This window comes from Denticeps clupeoides, chromosome 6 (genome assembly GCF_900700375.1).
Source record: "Denticeps clupeoides chromosome 6, fDenClu1.1, whole genome shotgun sequence".
In the NCBI taxonomy this organism is placed as follows: Eukaryota; Metazoa; Chordata; class Actinopteri; order Clupeiformes; family Denticipitidae; genus Denticeps; species Denticeps clupeoides.
The window spans coordinates 2,515,804-2,542,558 of record NC_041712.1 but is presented as its reverse complement, the minus strand read 5'-3'; the positions used below and the strand labels follow the sequence as shown (position 1 = coordinate 2,542,558).

The following is a 26,755-nucleotide window of genomic DNA, read 5'->3' as shown; positions in this document are numbered from 1 at the left end:
GAGTCAACACACAGACCTGATCAAAATAATTTAGCTTTAAATCCACAGCTAGATCCCCCCGAGATAGAGTATCTCCATGTTGCCATGTTAGATAAATGCCGTAAATGTTAGGATTATTATGGGAATTTTCCTTTTTTATTATTCCAATGTGAAATTCCACTTTATGAATGCACAAGTTGCGTTTGCGTTTTGGTGATATTTGTTATATGTTTAATCATTTGTCCTTTATTTTCATGGTTGTCTGCTTGTGTAAAAAGACTGCGGGGATCAACAAACTTAAAAAGTCCACAATCACATCAAATTCTCTGGTTATCTTCCTAATGTTACAAAGGTTTAGATGATACACATGCAAAGGGATTCTGTGGAGCTTTCATAATGGCTAAAACTTTTAATCCCCGAACTGAAAACTCCACATACTGCCCCATATGTTATCTGCTCTCTCTTGAAACCAACAGGGCTGACTTATCAACTTGGACGTCTTTAACTTAAAGTCCATTCTTGCATCTTTACTGAGAACCAAGCTGGGATGAAGGAAGATATATTTAATGCTGCAATTATTATTGGAAACAATGACAACATAATTATTTGTTTAATTACAACCACATACTGTAAATCACATACTGTAAATTTCATGCAATTGTAGTTTAAGGTGGAGTTTGTGTACAGCTCATCCAGAGCCACATCTTATCTTCTGACCCAGCTATCAACTTATTCAGTCACCATATTTAGCTACTTTGAGCATCTGGGTGATGCAGGCATTATTGGACTGAGGGAAAATATAACTGCTCATACAATAAATGCACATTGGGAAAATAATATCCAAATAAAATGACAAATCCATTTTATGATTGTTTTATAACATTCAACCACTGTAGATAATTCAGGTATTTTTGAGCATTAGTCTAATGTCTGCATCTTGTTATACAAATTTGTGTGATTTGTGATAAATAACCAACCTTCATAAATAATATTTTGTCATTTCATCTACAGTGAATTTCTGCAAACTGAGCTCCACACAGTAATTTATCTCTAGAAATAAAATTAATTATTTATAGTAATATAAGTCTGGTCTGAGAAAGTTTCAAGAGTTATTGTGTAGAGGGAGTTATTGCATATAGCATTGAGACTCATAACAAGTGAAGTCCTCTGATGACTCCAAAAAATCATTTCCACAATTGCCGCAGCAGCTAGTCTACCATTCAAGCAAAAGTGACTGCCACCCAAGGTTTCAGGAATAATTAATAAAAAAGACTAGAGTGACTTACACCTGTATACTCAACCTGTAATTAAAAAATGAATAATGCTCCAAGGCAGCAGCTGACCTTGAGCTCCAAGGTTCCCTATTTGGCTGCTTGCATTATTCAAACGTTCCTCAGCTGTGAAGGTGGCCTCTGATGCAAGTTCATCTACATGCATAAATTCTGTAGTGCCTCAGGATATGAACATATGGGAGCATTTAGCAACCTCTACATCCATCCTTTTCCCCCAATTTACCCCATGCCTCCCATCATACCCCCTACTGCATGTTCAATTAACCTGTCACTTGTCACCACACAAAGCTCAAGGTACCATATGCTTTACATATCAGACACCTTCAAAGAATCCCAGTCAGCCAATGGCACTGGGTTGTTATGTTTTTTTTTTACTTGTCTTAATGTGTATAGATTGGCCATGAAGTGTGTTAAACACAGTTTTGCATGAGTGATAGAGTGATTAAAAAAGTTGTTTCTGACAATGACCAGTGACTTTGAAGTAGCTTCAGTGCTTTTTTGTGTTTTAATCAAAGCCTTGCATCACTAATCCCCTTTTGAAAATCTAATTCCATATTTTACATATGTACAATTTAATGTACAGTTTATGTGCATTGTTGTGTGTACTCAGCAAAAAGCTATTAAGAGCGTAGTAGCCTACTGGGCAAGACACTCACCTAAGAAAGACCACAAAGTCACAGGTTCAAACCCCACTTACTACAATTGTGTCTCTGAGCAAGACACTTAACCCTGAGTCCCTGTCACTACTGACTGTAAGTTGCTCTGGATAAGGGAGTCCGGTACATGCCATAAATGTAAATTTAAGTGTAACACTTCGAGCACATTTTTTCACTTCTTTTTAACCAACCAAATCATCTTGCCGAAAGGGCAGCTGTCAACAGCTGTTTTCAAATGTATATAATTTCCAAATGTTGTCATGAGGCTTTTTCTTCATCTCTGCTCTGAACATCACAGGCTCAAAGCTGCTACCAAACATGCTGACCGATTATCAGCCCTTTAACTAAAGGATTCTGCTTTTTTTAACCTGTACTGTTAATGATAAAGTTAATTACAATATTTTGTTGCTTTGTATAGTTACCCAATTCACAACATAATGGCAACTCATCAAAAAACAACACATACACATTTTTTTTATCTATACATCCTCTGCACTGACAGATTTAATCAGGGTGTTCTAACTACCTGCCAGGATAGAGGCCTTGTTTGTTGCTTCTTAAGGTCATCCACATCACAGTAGGAAGCACTTCCATTTCATCCACCCTGCAGTTTGCCTTTTTTTCCCCGTCTGTTTCTCTGTGGGCTCTCCATGTAACCCTGCTCTAAAGGTTAAAATAGTGCATATTTCATTTAAGCCAGTTAGGTTTCATATATGAACAATTGTGCATGAAGCCTGATGAGTTCATTTTTGTTGTCATTTCCCCATTAGAACATTATCCTCTGCTACCTCTGCTACATCATCTGCTCTGTTGCAAGAGTGTCATGTGTCTGTAGGAGATTCTCTGGGATTTCAGCACCTGAACAACTTGATTTTGTAGTCAGCAGGCAGATAACGGAGCACTGCAGCGCTGCTAGTCGTCCTGAGCACGCTCAAACCCACCCCTATTGTTTCTTATTCTCCTTTCTTCTGCGAGGTAGAAACGTCGAGTCTCCTGGTGCAGTAACCCACTGACACATCCCTCTGATCAGACCCCTGCTTTCTGCTGAGGGTCACCCCGCCTCCACCCCACCCTCCGCTGCTAATGTCACTGCCTTCGAGTCACTCTCCTGGTTGCCACAGTAACCACCTTGCCTTCCTGCTCCTGTCACATCACACCTAAAGAGAAGAATATGTCTTCTGCTGGAAGTGAGGCTTAAAGTGAAAATGCAAGTCGCTGTTTCACTCCCCCACTCCTTCGCTCTTTCTCTCTTTTTCTTTATTCAAGATGTTACTGAAAGGGAACATCTGCCATGAAGAGCGGGGGAGAAGTAGGGGGGAGGGGGTGAAAGGCTAGAGGGGAGGTGTTTCTGACTCTGACATGACAACCAGGCTTTTTCAAATTTGCAAGCTTCACAGGACACTTATATTTTCAAAAGCCCCATGGCAAAATCTGTCTTTTCCCCGTCCATCTTGTACAGTAGGGAGGTTTGTCTGCCCCGTTCAAAGAGTGCTGCGGTGCACCGTCTTCACTGCTAAAGGACTAATTACCCCCTCATGCAGTAAGCATCATTTTAAAAAAATGATTACATTTTTAAATTTCATGTGAAGTTTCTATTTTCATAATTTAATTCTCCATCAGGCACATCCCTATGCATCTAATGTATAGTACTAGCATGTCATCATCATTCTCCATTCCACAATCAGGCCGTAGCCTAGTGGGTAAGACATGAGACATCCCACATGTGAGAAAAGCACAAGTAACCCTGACTACCATTGAAACTGTGTTCTGCCTGTTATGAAATTATATATAATAATATGTAGTAAGAATCCATAACAAAAACAAGGTGATATGGCCTTAGGAAAACTAGTAAAAATTGAATAATTAAATTTTTATCTTAATTTGTGTACATGCTACAAGCAAAATGAATATTAGCTTTTCAGTCAATTATACTTTCATTTCAATTAAATTTTCAGTGTATTCAGTGTATATTGAAAATGGCAGATTGAGCATTTTTATTAACTAAAGAAAAATGCACATACATTTTAAGCCATTGCAATGAAATGTAGGGAAAGTGATTATTTGTCACTGCAAACAGTGAAATGTGTCCTCTGCATTTAACGCATTCCTTGAGGGAGCAGTGGGCAGCCGTGAAAGGGGCGGTACTTTGCTCAGTGGCATTTGGCCGGTTCAAGATATGAACCAGCAACCTTCCAATTATGAGTCTGCTTCCTTTCCCGCTGCTTCATGGGCAAACAAAATGCCACAAAACAGATGTTGAGCTGAGCCAGAAAGAACCAGTTAATATGAATACATAATCCATCAATTTGTCTTTTAGATATACATCCATGTAAAATTAATTTTATCATTTGTTTTACTCAATCACTTAATTCATCCTTGACTTTAACTTAAAAGCTTTTTATTGTACAATGGTTTTCTTGCATCTACATTGGGTACGGGGTACTGTCACTCTTTGTTATAATGCAGCTATTTGCTAAAACCATTTAAGTTCATTTTTTCCTCATTAATGTGCACACAGCACCTCATATTGACAGAAAAACACAGAATTGTTGACATTTTTGCAGATTTATTAGCACAGAAAATATCACATGGTCTTTAGAATTCAGACCCTTTGCTGTGATACTCATATATTTAACTCAGGCGCTGTCCATTTCTTCTGATCATCCTTGAGATGGTTCTGCAGCTTCATTTGTGTCCAGCTGTGTTTGATTATACTAATTGGACTTGATTAGGAAAGCCACACCCCCATCTATATAACCCCCTACAGCTCACAATGCATGTCAGAGCAAATGAGAATCATGAGGTCAAAAGGAACTGCATGAAGAGTTCAGAGACTCTTCTGTGGCAAGGCACAGATCTGGCCAAGGTTACAAAAAATTCTACTGCACTTAAGGTTCCTAAGTGCACAGTGGCATCCATAATCCTTAAATGGATGACCAGAACCCTTCCTAGAGCTGGCCATCTGGCCAAACTGAGCTATTGAGGGAGAAGAGATTTGGTGAGAGAGGTAAAGAAGAACCCAAAGATCACTGTGGCTGAGCTCCAGAGATGCAATCAGGAGTGGGGAGAAAGTTGAAGAAAGTCAACCATCACTGCAGCCCTCCACCACTCATGGCTTTATGGCAGAGTGGCCTGACAGAAACCTCTCCTCAGTGAAAGCCTGCATGGAGTTTGCTAAAAAAAAAAAAAAAAACACCCAAAGGACTCCAAGATGGTGAGAAATAAGATTATCTGGTCTGATGATGATAGAACTTTTTGTCCTTGTTCTATGTAGTATGTGTAGAGAAAACCAGGCACTGCTCATGACCTGTCCAATCCTGAAAAACCTTGCTTAAGACCTCAGACTGGGCCGAAGGTTTACCTTCCAACAACACAAGACTGTTCTTGAATGTCCCTGCCAGAGCCCTGACTTAACCCAATTAAGCATCTCATGAGGGACCTAAAAATAGCTGTCCACCAGCATTTACCATCCAACCTGCCAGAACTGGAGAGGATCTGCAAGGAGCAATGGCAGAGGATCCCCAAATCCAGGTGTGAAAAACTTGTTGCATCTTTCCCAAAAGACTCATGGCTGTATTGGATCAAAAGAGTGGTAGTAGCCTAGTGGGTAACACACTCGCCTATGAACCAGAAGACCCAGGTTCAAATCCCACTTACTACCACCGTGTCCCTGAGCAAGAAACTTAACCCTGAGTGTCTCCAGGGGGACCGTCCCTGTAATTACTGATTGTAAGTCGCTCTGGATAAGGGCATCTGATAAATGCCATAAATGTAAAAGGCTGTTTCTACTAAATACTGAGCAAAGGGTCTGAATACTTAGGACTATGTGATATTTTGCTTCGTTAAATAAACCTGCAAAAATGGGTTCAGTGTTTTTCTATCAATATGGGGTGCTGTGTGTACATTAATGAGGAAAAATTTAAGGGGGTTTAAATATTTTCTATACCCACTGTATCCCCTAAAATATGAGCTCTGAATGGGCAAATTACCCTTTCAGCTTGTCCATCCTGTTTGTAGATACAGTGCACAAACTGATCCCTCATAAAACACAGACATACACACAGGACATACAAGGCCCATTTGTTTCCACAAGCTACAGAGCAATCTAATGAACTAGCCAGAAAGTCGTGGCCCCTCCCCCTCTGACCGCCTCCACCTTCAAGACGAGGCAATGAATATTTAATAGCAGTAAATTACAGGACCCCTTGAGTATAATGAAGGAAAATCAGGCAGTTAACGAAAGGCTGTGCTTTGAATCCCATATCTCTCAGCAGAGGGAAAATGGTTTGAAGTAGCACGTTGTTTGATTATCTAATACTCCTGTTACCCCTTGTGTAATACTTACAGAGCATGGCTTGGTATGCCTTTACAATTGCCATGAAGTGATGAGAGCACAATTTTCATAAGCAGTAGAGAAAATAAAGTGAATCAGTTGTAGAATAACACATTTTATGAATACTAATAAATTGAGGCAAAATAGCTACAGGCCTAGAGGGTTAAAGATGCACCTTTTTATTTTCCCCTTTGCTTGTTTTGATGAATGTCTCACAATTCATATGGCAGCATGGTGAAGGGATGGACACATTTGCACAGCATATAACAAATCAGGGTTTAATACATGAAACAAGGACATGCAGGAATATAAGACAGACATTCAAGGACCCGACAAGGACATGATACAATGGGCAAACATTTATAACACTTCACCGATGTAGGGTAGATCAGGGTAGTCAGGAGCACAACACTGACAATATACAAACTCTGGTCCAAATCACGGAGCCAGAGTCCCCCCTCCGGAGTCAGTCCATGACATACATTTTAACGGAATGGTGTGGAGATGGCATAACCAGTGGTCAGGGAAAATATTTTATAATTGACTGGAAGTAGCATCAGGATTTAGTTCTATTTATAGGAAATGTTCATTAGAGATTGAAAACTGTGCAAATTATTGTTTAATATATATTGGTGTTTGAAAGTTTGTGAGTAAACTGTCTGGTGAGATATATGGACATAAAAATGGATAAAATGAATTCATAAATAGCACATTAAATTGCCTAGAGCTGTGTGGCATATTAAAATGTTTGCCAAGAAAATACAAAACAATCAAAATGTGCCTCCAGAATTACAATAATGGCAGTCCTGTAACTACGCATAGCATGCGAATGTTTTTTAAAAGAAGTGAAGCCAAGAAGTCTACAGATATTCTTGCAAATCCATAATCTCTTCTGCTCAGCAAAGCTGTTAGCACATAAGTGAAAAGTGAAAGTGATTAGTTGTGACACACTACAACACAGTTCACACAGTCAAATGTAGTCTCTGCATGTAACCCATACCCTGATGGTGTGCTCTGGCTGGAAAAATATTATTAGCTACCATATTAGCTATCAGATAAAAGCCGTTGATGGCATTGGAGCACAGGATTTCCTGAAATAATGTTAATATTTTTCATCTTTGTCAATCACAATGGCTCATTGTGCAATTGATGTTATTGCAAGAGGTTTTGTTGTTGTTTATGTGTAAGCACATGTATGCACACTGATAGTGAGCAAGTGGCATCTTATCAAATTATTATATTTATTTATATGAGCATAAGGGCTAGGCACAGATAATATAATCTGAGTCCATTTACTTCTAAAAAATTATCGACTTAATTCTCGGAGTGCATCAAATAAACGTTGCATGAATTATTCAATTCAATCCGTCTGTGTGGTAGAGGCCGAACTACCTTGAGCTTTGCTGTACTCAGATCAGGCAACAACAGTCACTACTTTTTGACTAGAATTTTTATGCCCCTGGCAGAAAATCACAAGGCAATGTCATTATGATTGTGTTGTGCAAGGCATCGATGCAGGTTCGTCCACATCTGCATCGCAATGCATCAATTATGCAACTATTCACAACCCCATAGAAACTCATGACCCCGTATGACCCCCTGAAAAGAGATTTTTTGCTACAGCCTGCAAAGCAATGCTCTTCTGCGAACACTGTTTTCAAAGTTGAATTTTAACTTTGCGCGATGTGATGAACTGTTGCACGACCAATAGAAACTATGCATTGAAGCAGCTCTGAAACCAAGCTTACCGTCATCTTACCGTGACGGTCTTCTGGATGCTACAGGTCTGCCAGGTGTATTTTGACAGTGAACGTTTCTTATTCTTGGCTGTATATATGAAACTGTCACAGCCGCCAACCCACCTGGAACCTGACAGGGTGCACGCGGCTGCCCCCCCCAGGATGGCCATTTGGATGCAATCATGGCTGTGGTCAGTGTCCTGTATAGACATTCGGCGGCCATCTTATCTAGCGCACGCTCATCATTGTGGTTTATCGTCTTGTTGCTGTTTGCCCTTTTTGAAACAGACAACTGCCTGTTTCTTTCTAGGCTTGTCACATGAGCTCGGTCACCGTGCAGTAAGAACGTAGAACTGGATGACATACCACCTATTAAAGTGCTATTAAAATGGAAGTTACTCAACTGCCGCATTGTGCCTAGTCCACAATTGGGTTCTCATCGCCTCCCTCCCTCGGATTTCTCTGCAAATGCTGTTTCGGACAATTGCCCAAAGACATTTCTGCTGCCTGACTTCCACAGTAACCCCTGACTCAGCTGCTGCTTCATGTGCCCTCACTGCCTCCAAATGCTTGCATGCTTGTTTGTGATCTCTTTACCTATATATTATGCATGTATGTTTTATTGAATCATTTCAATAAATTAAAGAAAAAATATAAAACAGAAATAGAATGTGATAGAATGTGTTTTTTTTAACAAAAATAATGAGGTATAGTTATAAAACACATGGTGGTAGTAGCCTAGTGGGTCACTAACCAACCATAAAGTTCCTCACATTATGAAATGTATTTAACATGAACGTTCAATATTTGATTTACATATGTTTTTTCTGGTTGAGGCGGCGCAATGTAAACATGTGGTCAGCTATGGTGTACAGGCAATCAATGTTAATTTGACCACTTGCCCAATTGGTTCCACACAAACTTTGCGCAGTTTAGGAATATGGAATAGAAATGGAATATTGTTAAATAGTTCTTTACATGAAATGCACATGTTATTTACATGTAAAGGGACTTACAAAAGCAAACAGTAAATGCCTAATCACTTTGTTGAACATCCATCCATCCAGGCCAAAATCGAAGGAACACAAACAAAGTGGTTCTTAAAATTAGTTTATATTTACATTTACAGCATTTACCAGACGCCCTTATCCAGAGCGACGTACAATATGAATGTATCTTAATAGGAAAAGAACAAGACCCCATGAATTTACCTGCACAAAAAAACCTATTGTCACATGATTCCATCCATGTGACTGGGAGCAACACAGAAATGAGGTAATGTGACTCCTATAAATAGGCAAGATGGCCACTGCCAGTCGCTCAGTCATTGATTGACATCGGTTAATTCAACTCGGGTTTAACCCGCTACAAGTAAGACCTCTCCTATTCATCTCCTCTCTACTCCTTCCTCTCAACCTGCCCCGTTAACAAATTCAACCTCAAGCGCAAACGGCAACATCCGTGTGGTGTTCGGAGGAAACTTAGCTGCCTCCTTCATCACACCACGCCGGGGTTCCTAATTTTCTCCCACATGTGCTCGCGTTCTGGACCCTTGGTGGGATGGTTCTAGGAATAAAAAGGCCTCATCTTCTAAACCGAACCCATTTTTCCACTGTGTCCTCTTCCCATTCATCGTTGTCCCTGGACCAACCTCGCCTTGGACTTCATCACTGGTCTCCCCGAAGCCAATGGAATGACCACCTTCCTGACCATAGTGGATCGCTTCTCCAAGGCGGCCCACTTGGTCACCCTGCCCGGCCTACCGTCCTCTGCCACACAAATCATCTGCCTTCACAGGCTCCCCCAGGACATGCAGGTTTCCTCTGCCACAGGAAACAGCCCTTTTTAGGTCTGTTACGGATTTCAACTGGCCATCTTCGCCCACCAGGTTCCCGTAGGTGGGGTCCCATCGTCCCGTCAGATGGGACCCATCAGATCCATGGCTGCCGAAACACCTGGAGAACAGCATGGTTGGCCCTCATCACCTCCACCCACTGGACGTTGGCCCAACATGACTGCCGACACCCACGCCGACTGCGCTTCCGAGTGGGACAGAGACTGTGGCTGTGTCCTCAAGATTTTTGTCTCCAGACCGAGTTATCCAAACTGTCCCCTTGGTTCATCGGGATGTTACGGATCCTCAGCCAGCTGAATCCCCTTGCATACCATCTCCAACTCCCACCTAATATCCATGCCCATATGCCCGTGTCCATGCCTCGGTACCTTTTTCCAAATGGTAGGATTGTGAAGAGTGTATGTGAAAGATGTGTAGAGTCCTTCTCTATGCGGTTGGCATTCCTGATGCAACAGTAGTATGAATAATAATAATACCTAAATTTCCTATCAGGCTACCATGGCACTCCCTTTGGCACACCCCTTTGGCACTCCGCTACGGCAAGCCAACATGGCCAATAATCAGCAGGTTCACAACACGTTTTTAAAGGGTTAGTGGGGAACAATCAAGAGTCACAGTTGCCTACTGTCACAATATGAAAAAAGTTGGAAGCAAATGTGGTTTCACACTAAGAAATAAAAACGCTGATTAACATGGTCTGAATTGACTTCTTATCTCATAGCAGTGCTACTGTTTACTAAATTTGCTGGTCACAAAAGTCAAGTAAGCACAGGGGTCACTGCACCATGTTTTTCCAGCCGCACTGCGATTAGAGATGATCACGCTTCTCCTGAGAAAGAAATGTGGGCTCACATGGCTAATTCCTGCCTCTTTTGTATGTGGCGAGGAAAAAATGTGGTTTTTCATGTGTGAAAAGACTGTGTGGGTTGGAATGACCCCTCTAATGAGGCAGGAATGGGGGAGTTGAGGTCATGTATTTAGGCTGTTAGAATAAAAGACTTCCAACAAGATGCATATGACTTTGTGCTGGAAAGAAATGTTTGCGTTGCTGCAGGTTTAAATCACACTGTGGTAGTTGACATGATGGCAATGACTTTTTTTCTTACTTCAAATTAGATGCTAATACGTTCACAGGTTCTCACAGGCAGTTAAAGATTTTATGAAATTAGGAGCAGTGTGTGTCAATTAGTGAAATATGTGAAATAGCAGGTGATAAAATCCACTTTTAATTAGAGTCTCCTCAAGTAACTGCAGTTCTTATTCTTTCCCTATGTATTTTTTTTACATCTTAGCAACTGAACAGTGGCAGTTATCCCACTTAAAAATGACAGAGGTCTGTAATTTTAATCATAGTTACACTTCAACTGTGAGAGACAAAATGAAAAGAAATCCAGTAAATCGCATTGTATGATTTATATTTGTATAATGGTGCAGAAAATAAGTACTTGGTCAATAGCAAAAGTTCACCTCAATACTTTGTAATGTAACCTTGGTTGACAATAACAGAGGTGAAACGTTTCTTCTTGGTCTTCACCGGGTTTGCATAAACTAGCTTTGATATTTTCCCATTGTTCCATGCAGATCTTCTCAAGTGATCTTTTGGGGCTCTTGCTGGGCACAGATTCTCTATTGGATTGAGGTCTGCAGACTGGCTAGGCCACTCCAGAACCTTGTAATGCTTTTTATGTAGCCACTCCTTCATGCCCTGCGGGGTGTTTTAAATGACAGATACATGGCCCCATTCATCCATTCTTCAATACAAATTCAATACAAAAATTTTCCTTTGCTGAAAAAAGGGTGGTAGTAGCCTAGTGGGTAACACACTCGCCTATGAACCAGAAGACCCAGGTTCGAATCCCACTTACTACCATTGTGTCCCTGAGCAAGACACTTAACCCTAAGTTGCTCTGGGGAGACCCTGTAACTACTGATTGTAAGTCGCTCTGGATAAGGGCGTCTGATAAATGCTGTAAATGTAAATGTAAAAGCAGCCCCAGAGGATAATATTTCCACCATGCTTCACAGTGGATATGATGTTCTTGGGGTGCAACTCTGCATTCTTCCCCCTCCAAACACAGTGAGTGGCATTTATACCAAAGAGTTTTATTTTGGTATCATCTGACCACGTCATTTTTCCCAATCCTCCTCTGGATCATCTCTGGCAAACTTTAGACAGGCCTGGACATGTGCTGTCTTAAATAGGAGCGCTGTCATTTTAATCTATGACAAGGTAGTGTTTTACTAATAGTAAACTTTGTTATTGTGGTCCCAGCTTTCTTTGGGTCATTGACCATTGACCGTGTAGTTCTGGGACGTTTCCTCAAGATCATTTGTACCCTACAAGGTGAGATCTGGCATGAAGCCCTAGAAGATTGACAGTGATTCCATTTTCAAATAATTGTCATATGGTACATGGCATGAGAATAGAACCGGGTAACAGAAATCATGCAACAATGCAGACCAGAAACATACAGGAACCTTTATACCATACTGCAGATGATGACAATCAAGGACATCAGGCAGACAAAAGACACAGGACACCAGGAAATCTGGTCTGGAGTGTCAGGTAATGTTTGGATCATGATCTCTTCTCACCAAGTTGCTTGCCTGTTGTAGATTGGCTCATCCCAGTCTTGTGCCTGGTGTCCTTAGACAGCTCTCTGGTCTTGGCCCTGGTGGAGGTTGGAGTCTGACTGTTTGAAGGTGTGGACAGGTGTCTTTTATACAGATAATGAGTTAAAGCAGGTGCCATTAATACGTGTAATGTGAGAAGGATAGAAGAGCTTCTTAAACATCCCCTATGAAGAAATTTTTTATTTTGTGAGATTATTTAACATTAATACAAGTTCCTCTAGCCTGTTGGTGGCTCTGAAGTGGCTAAAAATGGTGATATGTATAAAAAGTGCTTTGGCCATTTTGCTTTGCCATTCAGAAAGCAGGAGCTCAGACAGTCACATCTGGAATGACTCCCCTTATGTCGTCATAAGGGGTCGGGTTATCTTCCCTTTCTTATGCTTTGTTTGTCCAGAGATTTTCCCACTCCTCCCCTAAAAAAGGAACTCTACTGACTGTCATGGAAAATGTGCATTGCAGTTGCTCGGTGATTGGATGTAAAAATGAGCACATTTTATATCCATACAGGGGAAATATCATTATGGGACTGCCTAAAATGGCTGTAATTCTGCACCATGGCTGAATTTCAAAAAGAGACTTCAGATATAGTATTAGGAGACCGCTGTCACACTGATTTGGCATGGCGAGGGAGGAGATCTGGAACGATGGCTGGACATGGCAAGGAAGAAGGACACATATGCACAACATCAGGAAATGGGTTTATTACATGTTGAACAAGACTGGGGAAACATCAAGTAACAATGACCCGTCAGTGAACAGACACAAACTGGGCAACTTTATACAGGCAGACACAGGTGAAAACAATCAGGAAACATAATAGCAGTGGACAAACTTGAAACTTAGGTCTCAACTCCAGACCCTGACAACCACTACGACTTGTATATAAGCAAAAAAAATAATCATAATAGAGGACCTTAAAAGAGTGAACCTTCTTGCTTGTTTGTAGGTGCAAAATTCTGTCAAATTCTGTCTCTCACAGTTTGTCACGGCCTGAGGCTGATGGGCACACACAGCAGGCAATTCTGTGCCTGATTAGCAGGTCCTGATAGCTGTCTATCCGCGGACCTGTTGAAAAAAGAGAGGAGCCACAACTCATAGCTGCAGCATTAACATGGACACTGATGCTTATCTTTTTTTTCTTCAGTTCCTAGCAAACGTCACACGGCTTCGGCATGCCAGTTTTGTGTTATTAATAAATCCCTGCTCTGGGTATTCTGCTTCTGCGCCCCTTTCTCATTCCGACCCGTTGTGACAAAGTGTACAAGTGATGAAGTGCTGAAAATTACAGCCATCTCTTATCCTTTTAACTGGGACAGCTTGCACAATCAATACTTCCAAATACTTTTGCCTCACTGTATATGTGAATCCACCGACTGACTTTTAGTTAAAGGTTGCATGACATATTAGTGAATATAATAAAAATAAATAAACTGTAATTGCACCATGGCTTTTGCACAGCAGACCAGCTTTAGGCACAGCAGGTGTTGCATGGAGACAAAAGCCCTGGAACATTGGGGCAGAGCCTTCCTTTCACAGACAAGTAGTTGTGGGCAAACAGATGGTAAAAAAAAAAATGCATTTCATGTCAGCAACTATAACTTGTTTTCAAGGTTACCCTCAAGTGTCTGTACTTTCCCAATGAACTAAATAAACACAGAGCTAAAAAAAAAGAGCTTATTAAATCACAATGTCACTGCTTATTATCATGACGTGTTCTTTCAGGAAAACTTGGAGGTCATGGGTCAAAAAACGGCAAAAAGAGTTTAAAATATTTTCGTGCATTTTATATCACACGCTCATGAACCATCTTCCCTGTTTTCTTTTGATCCCAGCTGGAGAGTTACACAGCAGTGACTTTTTCTATCTTCCAGATCATTTACGAAAATGAAACATGGAGAATAAAGCCAGATTTCATAATACAATTTGTTATGGTCTCAGTGGCACCTCCCCCTCAGCAGAGGGGGCACGAAACTCCAAAAGGAATTCTGAACCCCAGCAAATAAAAAATAAAATAAGAAAAAAACCTTCATAATAAAAACGTGGCAAAGATGCTCATCACAGTTTGGATTTACCCCTGGCTTGCGACACTGACTTCCTGGTACAAACCTGCATTCGACCACCCTTACTTTTATGGCACACTGGCAATACCAAGTGACTGGACAATGTGATCCTCCCACCTGTTTTTTATCAGGGTCTGCAAGATTGCATTAAGGATGAGATGGTAAACTACGATTGAGAGGAGACGATTGCACTGACCATCGCCATAGACCATCAGCAGTAGGAATGGCATCACAAACGGCAAGGCACCTGAACAACCTTCCCAAATCTGGAGCCGTGGCGCCCAGTGCCGTCAGTTCTGAGACAGCCACCAAAAGCCAAATGTCAGAGCATGCTGTGGCAGACAGAACTACCTGAGACAATCAGGAAGTGTCCACCTCTTGATAAGATATGCCCATCACGTTCACCTGGGCTTTAAACCTCTTGGACCAAGTCCTTGCTCTGAGCTTCTGTCTGCCCTGTCACTGCTGCGTCCAAGCCCTGGATGGTCGGCCCTTGGGCACCAGTCATTTGGAATTCCTTACTGCCGGTTTCATCATTCCCAGTGGCCACAACGAATTACTCGTTATGCTGTTCAATTTTTCCAACAGCTGGGCAATATTCTGATTCCCCTGAGCCAGAGTCCATCCTGCCAGGCCCATGCATTGTCGCTCCAGTGGGGCCTCTGGGACAAAGTTCTGGCGATCCACCAGATGGATCTGCAGCTTCCTGACATGCCCCCCAACATGGTCTACATTCCTGGCCCTCTTTGACCACACATCCTCCAGTTGGGCCACAACACCACACTGGCAGATCACCCGGTCTGCCAACAACACTGGAACTCATCTACCACCCCTTCTAGCGGCTGATGTCCACACCTACATGGTGTCCCCTTTATCCTTGGTTTTCATCTCTGGCCTGCCCCCATCCTATGGAATGATGATCATCATGGTTCTGGTGGATTGTATATCAAAGATGGCTGGTGGTTTGTAACTACAGCTCCCCTGACGACCCCAGTTCATAGCAGTTCTGGAGGCAGCTTTGGCAGCAGTTGGGTGTCACAGTCAGACTCACCTCCGACTAGTGTAGTGACCCCCAGTCTAATGGTCTAATGGCGTTATCCATGATTGACTCCTGTGTTTTTGACGTGCCTTCCCTGGACCATTGCCTATTAGATTTACCTCTGGCTTGCGCCACTGATGAACCATGCTTGTTCTTTACACCTCTTTTAGCCTGGCACCTTGATTGACTTCCTGAAGCAAACTCTGCTTGAGTTTGACTGCACTTTCTGCCCTGCTCCCACTCTGAACCACAACAGCCTTACGAATGCACTTGCGTTCACCACTACACTCTGACTGAGCATCCTGCATGGTGTCCTACCAACACAACGTCTCATTCACCTCAGACACTCATCTCATCCACCACAGACACTGCTTTCTATGGCAAAGCTAATCTTCAGTCAACCCGATCTTCAGTCAGCGACTGCAATTGCACACTCCACTATCCCACTTGACAGAAACATAATTAAAAACACCAAATCTGTGTGACAGACAATAAAAGAAAGGGCACATTAAAATGTAACTATTTTCTTCCTCAATGTGTTTATTGCATGTGTTAATGCACATTACAATATTACTTTTTTGTGGGATTAATTTAATTGCAGTTGGTTAACAGTCCAAGACCTCATGAAAGATTATTATGTTCACATGCATTAAATGCATTGCATATGTCAGACGCCCTTAACCAGAGCGACCAACAATCTGAGGTTACAGGGACATTCCCTCAGGGTTAAGTGTCTTGCTCAGGGACACAATGGTAGTAATTGGGATTTGAACCTGGGTCTTCTGGTTCATAGGCAAATGTGTTGCCCACTAGGCTACTACCACCCTATGCAAAAATGTAGCTTGCTTCAAATCATTTTAAATAATAGTGCCAGGAAAAAAGTGCCTCTTTAAGTGCCTGTCAGGATCAGTCAGACAGGAAACATTAAAATGTTTTTGATAATTGTACATTTCTGCCATGATAAGAATTAGCATATGAAAGTTGTTTTTTTATTCAATGTGTTCATGTGTTCATAAGTAATTTCACATTACTGAGGCTGACTAGACCCCGGTGTTTAAAATACAACACTGTTCCTCATAAAGAAATCTCATATCCAGAGATGGAAATTACTGTACTTAAGTAGAATTTTGGGGTATCTGTACTCTACTTCACTATTTATTTGTGTAACAATTTTTTTGTACATGAGCAGGAGTATCCTTAAAACCACTGGTGCTCTGGTGCATGTATTGTGGTAGTTAATGTTGTGAATACTTGTGCTATCCCCCATAGTTTTTGAAGCGACGCACATACAGACACATTTACATGGTTAAAAAAGGTTCTGGTACTGATGTGATGTGTAAACCTTGCACATTGCTGTTTACAACAGGCTTCAGATTTCTGTGGAAACATGGTTCCTTCGGTTCTTCACACCATGTTTTACTACACTATTTTCACACCATGTTTTACAGTCATGTAAGGTTATGCGTTTTGGTGTTTGTGTAGTTACTTACCTATTTTTAAAGCTACTCAGAATTTTGAATGATTGGCCACAAAATAGGCCTCCACTGCCCCTATATGTAATATAAATTACAGAAAAAATAATAAGCTGTTACAGTCATATATAAGGGTTCATATGTAATATTTATACAACTGATAATATTGAAAACAACTGATGAATATAGATACTGTCAAAGGTTGGCTGGACATGGTGAGGAAGGAGGACGCATTCGCACGATTTCACACGACAGGGGTTTAATACAAACTACACAAGACAGGGGAACATCAACACGCACAATGACCCGACGGCGAACAGACACGAACAGGATAGTTTTATACAATTATATAAATATACACCAGGTGAACACGATCAGGGAACATTACGCAAGACGAACATGAAACTCCGGTCCGAACTCCAGATCCGGAGTAACCCCTGCCGGTCCAGATCATGACAGATACACATCAATATTAATATATCATAGTAGTAATTAATAATTGTTAGTTTTGATATAAATTGTCACGTATCTGCTAGTTTGATGCATATTGTATAATGCTTAAATCCTTGGCATGTGCTATTGGCTCTGTATATGTGCTTCCTGTGAATGTGAAAAAACAGGTATTTCTGTAGTTTCTAAAAGCATGCTAAGAGAGTGTTGACATCCAGTCCAGAGAGGGAGTGCCCTGTGACGCAGGGGACACTGTGTAGGAGTAGAGACCAGCCAGCCGCAGTGGCATGCGAGCTTTCCAGCACCCCCCTCCCTTCACGCCACCCCGCTTCCATTTATTATTGAAGGCTTTCTGTGCATTTCTGTCAGTTTGCATACTGTAGGCGGCCTGTCAAGTGCAGGGCTGGTGTACTAGAGCACACCAGATCGTTATTATTGACCACACTTCTGTGTTTTCTGTGCTCTGCAGACACACACACACACACAGACACACCTCATAGTGCTTCAAAAGATGCTGCATTAAATACACAATGTAAAGCTGCTGCATCTAGTTCAATTTGTGTAATTTTCTTAATTTAAATGTTCAAATCAGTCACTGCTGTTCTCTCTGCACTGCACATTTCTCTGGTCACAACGTCTCTAAATAGGGTCTATATTCCCATGCAAGGCAAACCTAATGATGTTTGGTTCTATCCACTCACAAACCTTATTATTTTGTGGTGCAAAAGAAAAAAACGTTGACTGTGCATTGTAGGAAACTCACTGGGGGTCAAGCAGGCAGAGTATGAAGCAGGGGTGCACTGCATGCTGCATTATTCATGAGAGGGAGCGAGAAAGGGAAGACAGACAGGGAATGAGAGAGGGGAAAGGGTGGTGTTGGGTAGATTTTGCAGGAAAAAAGCAGGGAAAAGGGGCATGGCGCTTTCATTTTCACCACAGAAACAGTGCATCAAAAGCAGTTTTTTTTTACATAACATATTAGGACAAAAAGATAATCAATTTTTTTTAATCTCTTTCTCCCTTTACTTTAAGCTGCTGCATACAACAGTGACATTCACTAGTCACGCAAACCTTGTAATTTAGTGGAGTGTCATTTGTTTTTCTTATTGTAATTATCTAATAATAATAATAATAATAATAACAAAAAGAATAATTTAATTGTTTCATTTATGAGAAAAACAGAATATGTAATTTAGGTTAGCACAATACAATCACCGCATGCTGCTCCTATGGAGAATAGTTGGAACTGTTGAAACAGCTCGTCGTTCAGGTTACCATGACACAAATGTGCATTTCAAATATCCCTGAAACTCCGACTCTGGATTTTTGGGTACGAAAGCAGGATTCTGATTCTGACAAAGATTTGTGTAGTAATGCAGAAATGCTGATAAAGGCTATGTTCATGTGTGTGTATTCATTTTGTGCATGCTGTGAGGGTTTAAGAGATTAAGCCCCGCCTCATCAAGCACGCACACACACTCACAGTTCACTATTGCTAGTGGTTGCCTGTCTCACACACATCTGTATTTAGTCCACAAGCTGAAAACGCCTTCAGGATATCAAATTCATGGTCTCTTATTTCTATGTAGGTCGCGCTTACAATAGCAGCATCCTCTTTTTTCGTATCCATTTTTCTTAGCTCCACTTACACCTTTTTAATTCTAATTTAAATAATTTTCCCCCAGACTAACTGTTTGATGGAGTGCACAGAGTTTAACATGTAATTGCAATTCTGTCACAGAATGTTTTCTATGCCATTTCAGTTTAATTTGTTATATGAACAAAACCAGAAATTTGGTTCCACCTTATCATACTGTAGGTAGAGTAGGAAAAAGCTGTATGTTGTTTATCTAAAAGAACATAACCACATCCCATGGGTACAAGCCCTCAAGGCTGAAGCGTCTCGCTGCCTGTAGATGTTTTAATTGCCGCAGACCGTCCCAGACATTCTACAATTTGGTTCCCAGTTGAGATTTAAAGCCCTGGGGGAGGGACAGGGGAAGGGGGAGTGGTCTTTGTTTTAATTGCAGATAGGATTGTACTTGTGAAGGAACACTTGAATTTGCCTCTCTGGCTCACGTACAGTATGTGTATGTGTTTTCCTGTTCCAGTAAAGACACTTAATTCACCCCTGTGTATTAGGCACGGTGCAGCGGAGAGAGACACAATCCCATCCAAATTGCATTCGCCATCATTTCTGATGTTGGCACATCCTCTCAAGACTGGCCCTTGAATTTGACTGCTATATCAGATAGTGTTCCTCCAGAATGAGCTTCCTCATTTCTAGATGATTCCAAGAATTAGCATGTTATTGGCATGGTGAGCATGAGTCATGGGTAATACAAAGGCTATGCTTGATCACCAGTCCTCAGCACTCAAACCAGGACCCTGGGGAGGCTGAGAAACATGAGCTTTCTACACCTGCAAACTAAGACCGGGGTCTCGTCAACAGGGTCCATTAGAAGAGACGCCGATGAACTTAAATGTACTCACAGAGCTGTGCAGCAACACTCAGTTTCCTTTCTGATTTCAGGACCTCGACTGCTCATCACATCCACTGGAGCCTTGTACATCCTGGATGTGCAGGAAGAGGACCAAACACATAACTACCGCTGCATGACGCGGCATCGCTACACTGGCGAGACCAGACAAAGCAACAGTGCCCGACTCACTGTGTCAGGTGAGGGTCAGGCATAATGCCTGCTTTTTACATTTCCTGCTTACAGAATGTTAATGCTGACGTATGTTTCCTAATTCTGGACATTTCACATGAATAGATGTTTTTATAAATGAGGTTGTGGCCAGTCTGAATATATGGACTGGAGACTCAACTCAGACTACAAAGCTTCTGAACTGTGACTCAACTCTTATCTGCCGAATAGGCCGAATTATCTGGCACTGAAATAATGTGGTTCACGCTCACTAGACATGAGTCCTAGGCTTAGAAGCTGAGGCCTAGTTTATAATTTTAGTCCCCAAAAAAACAGATAACTTGATTCATTTTCTGCATCTCCACATATTCACATCCGTCATCTGATTACCATCTTATCTGTTGTGATATCTGTTGGCATGTACACTGCTAATAAATAATCTAATTTGTGCTCCTTAAGACCCTGCTAATTCGGCCCCTGCGATTCTCGATGGTTTTGAGCGGCGGGAGGTCATGGTCTCTCACCGGGTGGAACTCCAGTGTAAGGCTTCAGGTCACCCGGCACCCAAGTACAGATGGCTTAAGGACAACAAGCCCCTGGAGCCCGACCCTCGTTTCCGCCAGAGTGTGACTGGCCTGCTCATTGAGAGGTCCCAGCCCAGTGACAGTGGCACCTATGTGTGCGAGGTGTGGAACAGCCTGGGAAATGCAAAAGTTGTTGGACGCCTGCTGGTCAAAGGTTAGTCAAATGTGTCATGGACCTTCTCGATGTTGATTTCATTTTCCCAAAACATAATCAAATCAGTACTTTTATGTTACAAATGTCAGAAATTTATTGACTGATTCCAGTCATACCCATCATTATTATCATATAATTCCATTAATTATATTCCATGATGTGTCTGTTTCTGCAGTTGCTCAATGACAAAAGTTTAAAATAATAAATAGTATTACTAAAGAACTAAATAAATAAATAAATACACACTGTGGTGGGCCCTGCCCTGGGTGAGGATCCCAGAATGGTCTCCAGTAGCCACAACCCAGAATAACAGCACTATGTTCTTAAGATTGGGAGAGAGGGACTAAATACACAAGAACCATGCAATGCTTTCAGTACTTTCATTAAATCAAATTTTTAATTGCTAATTTACTGTAGTTTAGTTTGGTATAAGCCAAAGCTGCTGAAATTACTGTAGTCAATTTTAAGACTTATTTATTCAGCAAAGGTAACACATCCTAGCATGTTGGATGTTAATGAATACTGATACAGATACTTGAACAAATACGTGTTTGGTCACTAGTAATCTCACGACTGGATCAGCAGGTCTACCTCTGAATGCTATATGGCCTCTACGCCTAATACAGAATGCAGCAGCACTGTATTAGCAGCAGCACTGTATCCCTCCACTCATACAGAGAACATTATACACTATAACTGATGGATCTAAAGATTCTGCATTACTATCTGTTTCTATCTGTTGTATTTTTACAGAACATCTAAAGGTAGAGATCACCCCACGGATTGTGAAAGGTAGCGTGGGAAGCCAGGTCTCTTTAACCTGCAGTGTCACTGGTTCCGATGATTATGACCTCTCCTGGTACCACAATGGCGAGGTCATTAACCCAAGCAACAGTGTGCGCATAGCAGGACTCTATGGGGAGAACATGGTGATGGATGGAATGGCTAAGAGCGACGAAGGCGCCTACCAGTGCTTCGCTAGGAAGGGCAACATGTCAGCTCAGGACTTTGTTCAAGTCATCTTGGAAGGTCAGTTATTTTGTGCTTATGTGGTAGAAAAGGGAGCCAAATAGCCTAAGGTCATGTGCTGGAATCATGCTGGGAGCATGTACTGGGAACATGACTAATGCTGATGCTTTGAGAATGCAGATGCTTAATGATCATATGTAAACTGAATACATATTCTACTCGTCCAAAAGCGTTCACTCCACACACAGCGGTTTACGTGTGTGATGACTTTGCAGCCTAGAACAGCACAGCTGGGACTTTGTGCTGATGGGACCTGCAGTGCAGTCATTGTGCAGCCCCTATTATTTGGCTGACATTGCTTGTGGTACCTAAGCATTGTTGCTGCGGCAACTGTCTCCTGTGGTCATGGAACTGTATAAAGAGAGTATTGGTAATCTATAATGGTGAAGACAGGTAGGTGGCTGATGAGAAAGAAGGATGCTCACTGCAATGATGCTCACTGCAATTCATGCACAAAAATATTTAGAAAAATAAATAATGTGGGTGATAACAGGATACAGTTTTGACCTCTCAGTAATTGACTCACACAATTCAATCACAAGTAAAAGTGATTGTTTTGTCATTGTGATATACATAGCACAGCACACTGTGCACAGAACAAAATGTGTCCTTTAATGTGCATTTTACCCATCACCCCTAGTGAGCAGTGGGATGCCGTGAAAGGTGCCCAGGGAGCAGTATGTGGGGACTGTTCCTTGATCAACGGGACCTCAGTGGCAACTTGGCAGTTCAGGATTCGAACTCACAACCCTTATTATTACGAGTCCACTTCCATACCTGCTAAGCCACCATTGCACAGAAGTCTGTTGAATGTAGAGGACCAGAAATTTGAACTCCATTTGAGTTTGATCCAGATATGATTGCGGTCCAGCTCTTGTGGATGCCATACCCTTGTGATTTTAATTGATAACATGTTCTACCCTCTCCAGATGGTACCCCCAAAATTCTGTCAGCATTCAGCGAGAAGGTTGTCAGCCCCAACGAGTTTGTGTCCCTGGTGTGCCATGTCAAGGGCACACCTCAGCCCACAGTAACTTGGAGCCTGGATGATGACCCCGTCATCAAAGACATTCACCATCGCATGGGAAGGATCATCACTTCCGAGGGCAACGTGCTGAGCTACCTGAACATTTCGCACACCCAGGTGCGTGACAGCGGGGTCTACCGCTGCACCTGCAACAACTCAGCGGGGACGGTCTCCTACCAGGCTCGAATAAACGTAAGAGGTGCTTGTCAGATCAGCTCCTCCAAAACACACACACATAACTCATTCTTGTGGTTGAAGACCCATGTATGCATAGAGGACCAAGCAAATTGTTTAGTTCATCCAGGGGACAGAACAGTTGGTTAGTGAGTCACTTTAGGCCATAGTGATAATTTTCTAAAAGGTGTCAATGAATAATAATGTCTTCATGGGATAATCTTCACTCTGTAATATATTTGCATAAATATTCTAAATCTAAATCATGCAAAAAGTACAAAAGTACTTTTATAGTACATCCAGAAAGTAATTATCACTTTTCTTTATGTTACAGCATTATTCCAAAATGGATAAAATACATGTTTTCCTCAGAATTATGCACACAACACCCCATAATGACACATGTGGAAAAAAAACTGTTGATTGGACATTTGGATTTGATTTGAAAAGGCACACACCTCTCTATATAAGATTCTGAAGGTCATGAAGTCAAAAGAATTGTCTGTAGCCCTACAAGACAGGATCTCAAGGCACAAATCTGGGGAAGGTTACAGAAAAAAATCTGCTGCTTTGAAAGTCCCAATGAGCCTCTATCAGTGGCCTCCATCATCTGTAAGTGGAAGAAGTTCAAAACCACCAAGACTCTTCCTAGGGCTGGCCAGCCACCTAAACTGAGCAATCGAGAGAGGAGGTCCTTAGTCAGGGAGGTGATCAAGAACCTGATGTTCTCTCTGTCAGAGCTCCAGAGGACCTCTGTGGACAGAGGACAACCTTCCAGAAAGACAACCATCTCTGCAGCAATCCACCAATCAGGCCTGTATGGTAGAGTGGCCAGATGGAAGCCACTCCTTTGTAAAAGGCACATTGTCTGATGAGACAAAGATTAAACTCTTTGGTGTTAACGTCAGCCGTAACGTTTGGAAGAAACCTGGCACCGCTCATCACCAGGCCAATACCATCCTTACAGTGAAGCATGGTGGTGGCAGCATCATGCTGTGAGGATATTTTTCAGCTGCAGGAACTGGGAGACTAGTCAGGATAGAGGGAAAGATGACTGCAGCAATATACAGAGACATCCTGGATAAAAAAAAAAACCCTGCTCCACAGCACTCTTGAACTCAGGGTGACGGTTCATCTTTCAACCCTAAGCACACAGCCAAGATATCAAAGGAGTAGCTTCAGGACAACTCTGTGAATGTCCTTGAGTGGCCCAGCCAGAGCCCATACTTGAATCTGATCTCTGGAGAGATCCAATCTGATGGACCTTTTCACTGTTTCATTATGAGGTGCTCTTGAATAGAATTCTGAGGAAAAAATGTAATCCATCTAGGAATAAAGTTGAAAAAATGAGGAAAGATTTCTAAATCTTAGATTTCTGGCATTATGCCCATTAATTTCTGATGTTGTCTTTAAAAAAACTGCTTCTTATAGTACATTCTTTATTACGTAAGATCATACGTGTGGAACCATTATCCTCATGTTTTTATTCATTATTCATTATCCACCTCTCTGGTTCTCTGGAGTTTTCAGTATTTTGGTCACATGTCAAAAATAATTCTGCCCATGCAGTGTCTTCTATTTAATTCATGACTGGGTGGTGTGATGCAATTAACAAGATTTACCAGATGGCTGATGAGCAATATTGTCTGGCATGTAGTTAGCAGTGAGATATGTCCCTGCTGATACATGCAGGGAACCTCCTACAAATGGCAAAACCAGTGGGATATTTTTGAACCCTTATGGTGGGGGGATCACAAAGCAGATTACGAGGCAGATTTTTCTACCAGTTCCAGCACCTCAGTAGAAGGTTGCAGCATGTGAAGACCTTTACGTCAGAATCAGTTATTTTGTGCTCTGTATTGCGTTTTCAGCCTTCATCAGTACCATGATCGTCTTCACTGTGTCTACTTATACGTCAAAATCACAGACTGTACACCACAGCAGAATACCCAAGATAAATACCCACTGGGGTGATTTCACAGACAGTATAATGATTGTTCCGTGCATCACCAGTCCTGTAATAGCAGCGAGGATAATAATTGTTGGTGTGCACGAAAGGTAAACTGCAGACTGAGCCTAGTCTCAATCTGCAAGAATAGCGAGAAATAAATAATGAAATTCTTTAGTGCATAATAGTATGATTTAACACATAGACAAAGGTTTTGGTTTTGATTTGGTCACAGGGAGGCCGCTAAAACTTCACCGTACTGTGCTGACCTTGCTGGCGCATTTACACACACTCATATTTAAGATAGAGCCGAGCTTACAGTAAGTTATGTATTTATGTATGTTTGTGTATTGATCTACTTTCAGGACCCGCCAGCATACGGCCAATGAGAAATCTCACAGCCATAGTTGGCCGCGATACATACATTCATTGCCGGGTGATCGGCTACCCGTACTACTCCATCAAATGGTACAAGAACTCAAATTTGCTTCCATTCAACGACCGGCAGCGCGCCTTCGAAAATAATGGCACCCTGAAGCTGTCGAATGTGCAGGACATGGACCAGGGGGAGTATACCTGCAATGTGCAGGTCCAGCCCAAGCAGCCCATCAGCCAGACGGTCCACGTCACGGTAAAAGGTATGCACCAAAGACATTTAAACAGACAAATGGCACACATGTCAGTATCTAACAATTGACTATTTACTATTCGTAAACAGTTTTTATATTGTTTGTAAACATTTTATAAACTGGTGCCATAAGCTTTTTCATAGAGAAATTAGCATTATAGTTTAAAAAAAAAAAGTGAAGTGATTGTCACATGTGATACACAGCAGTACAGCACACGGTGCACACAATGAAATTTGTCCTCTGCATTTAACCCATCACCCTGAGTGAGCAGTGGGCAGCCATGACAGGCACCCGGGGAGCAGTGTGTGGAGACGGTGCTTTGCTCAGTGGCACCTCAGTGGCACCTTGGCGGATCGGGGTTCGACCCGGCAACCTTCTGATTGCGGGGTCGCTTCTTTAACCGCTAGGCCACCACTGCCCTGTTTTATTTAATATATCAATGCTAGCATATATAGCATATATAATTATTTATTTTTAGAAAATACCAGAATAATACATATATTCTAAAACATAAATGACCTATTATAATCCTGCAGTTACTCTGTACTTGAGTACCCTTAACACTACATACATTTGTACTCTTACTTGAGTAATTTTTTGGCTACTTTTTACTTGTACTTGTGTATTATTATTTTGCAGTACTCATACTTGAGTAAAATTTATGGCTACTCTACCCACTTCTACATCAGAATTATATCAAAGCATTTTGAACACCCCACCATCATAGTGGAGCTGACATGCTCCTTGGCTGCTTAAAATTCAAAGGGAATATAATATACCAATTCCCATGAGCACCCTGTCCCGTTTTTACTCTTTGAATTAAATAAGCACTAGAGTGCTGCTAATTTCAGTGTGGTTTTAAATCATTAATTTGTCAAACTGCATTTTCCCATAGCTACAGTGTCCCTTGAGACTGTGATTAATGTTAAATGTCCCATGAAGAGGAAAAAAATGCTGCTTATAGTGATTTCTGGTCATTACATGAAATTATTTATTCCCTTATGTCCATTTTAACCCAGTAAAATTGCAAACCAGTTTTTTAACATGCAC

The 26,755-nt window shown here is 41.6% G+C and overlaps 1 protein-coding gene across 2 annotated transcripts in view; it reads left to right on the top strand.

Annotated features, from left to right (window-relative positions):
* dscama (Down syndrome cell adhesion molecule a) overlaps positions 1-26,755 on the top strand; it is a 78,577-nt gene that overhangs the window by 26,983 nt on the left and 24,839 nt on the right. The window contains exons 4-8 of one of the 2 annotated variants that reach the window (XM_028982684.1): positions 20,043-20,189; positions 20,620-20,898; positions 21,652-21,927; positions 22,857-23,153; positions 25,442-25,714. In XM_028982684.1, the coding sequence (XP_028838517.1) occupies positions 20,043-20,189; positions 20,620-20,898; positions 21,652-21,927; positions 22,857-23,153; positions 25,442-25,714 (1,272 nt within the window). Of the gene's footprint in view, positions 1-20,042; positions 20,190-20,619; positions 20,899-21,651; positions 21,928-22,856; positions 23,154-25,441; positions 25,715-26,755 lie in introns of those variants that run through there. The other variant, XM_028982685.1, reaches the window with a different exon arrangement.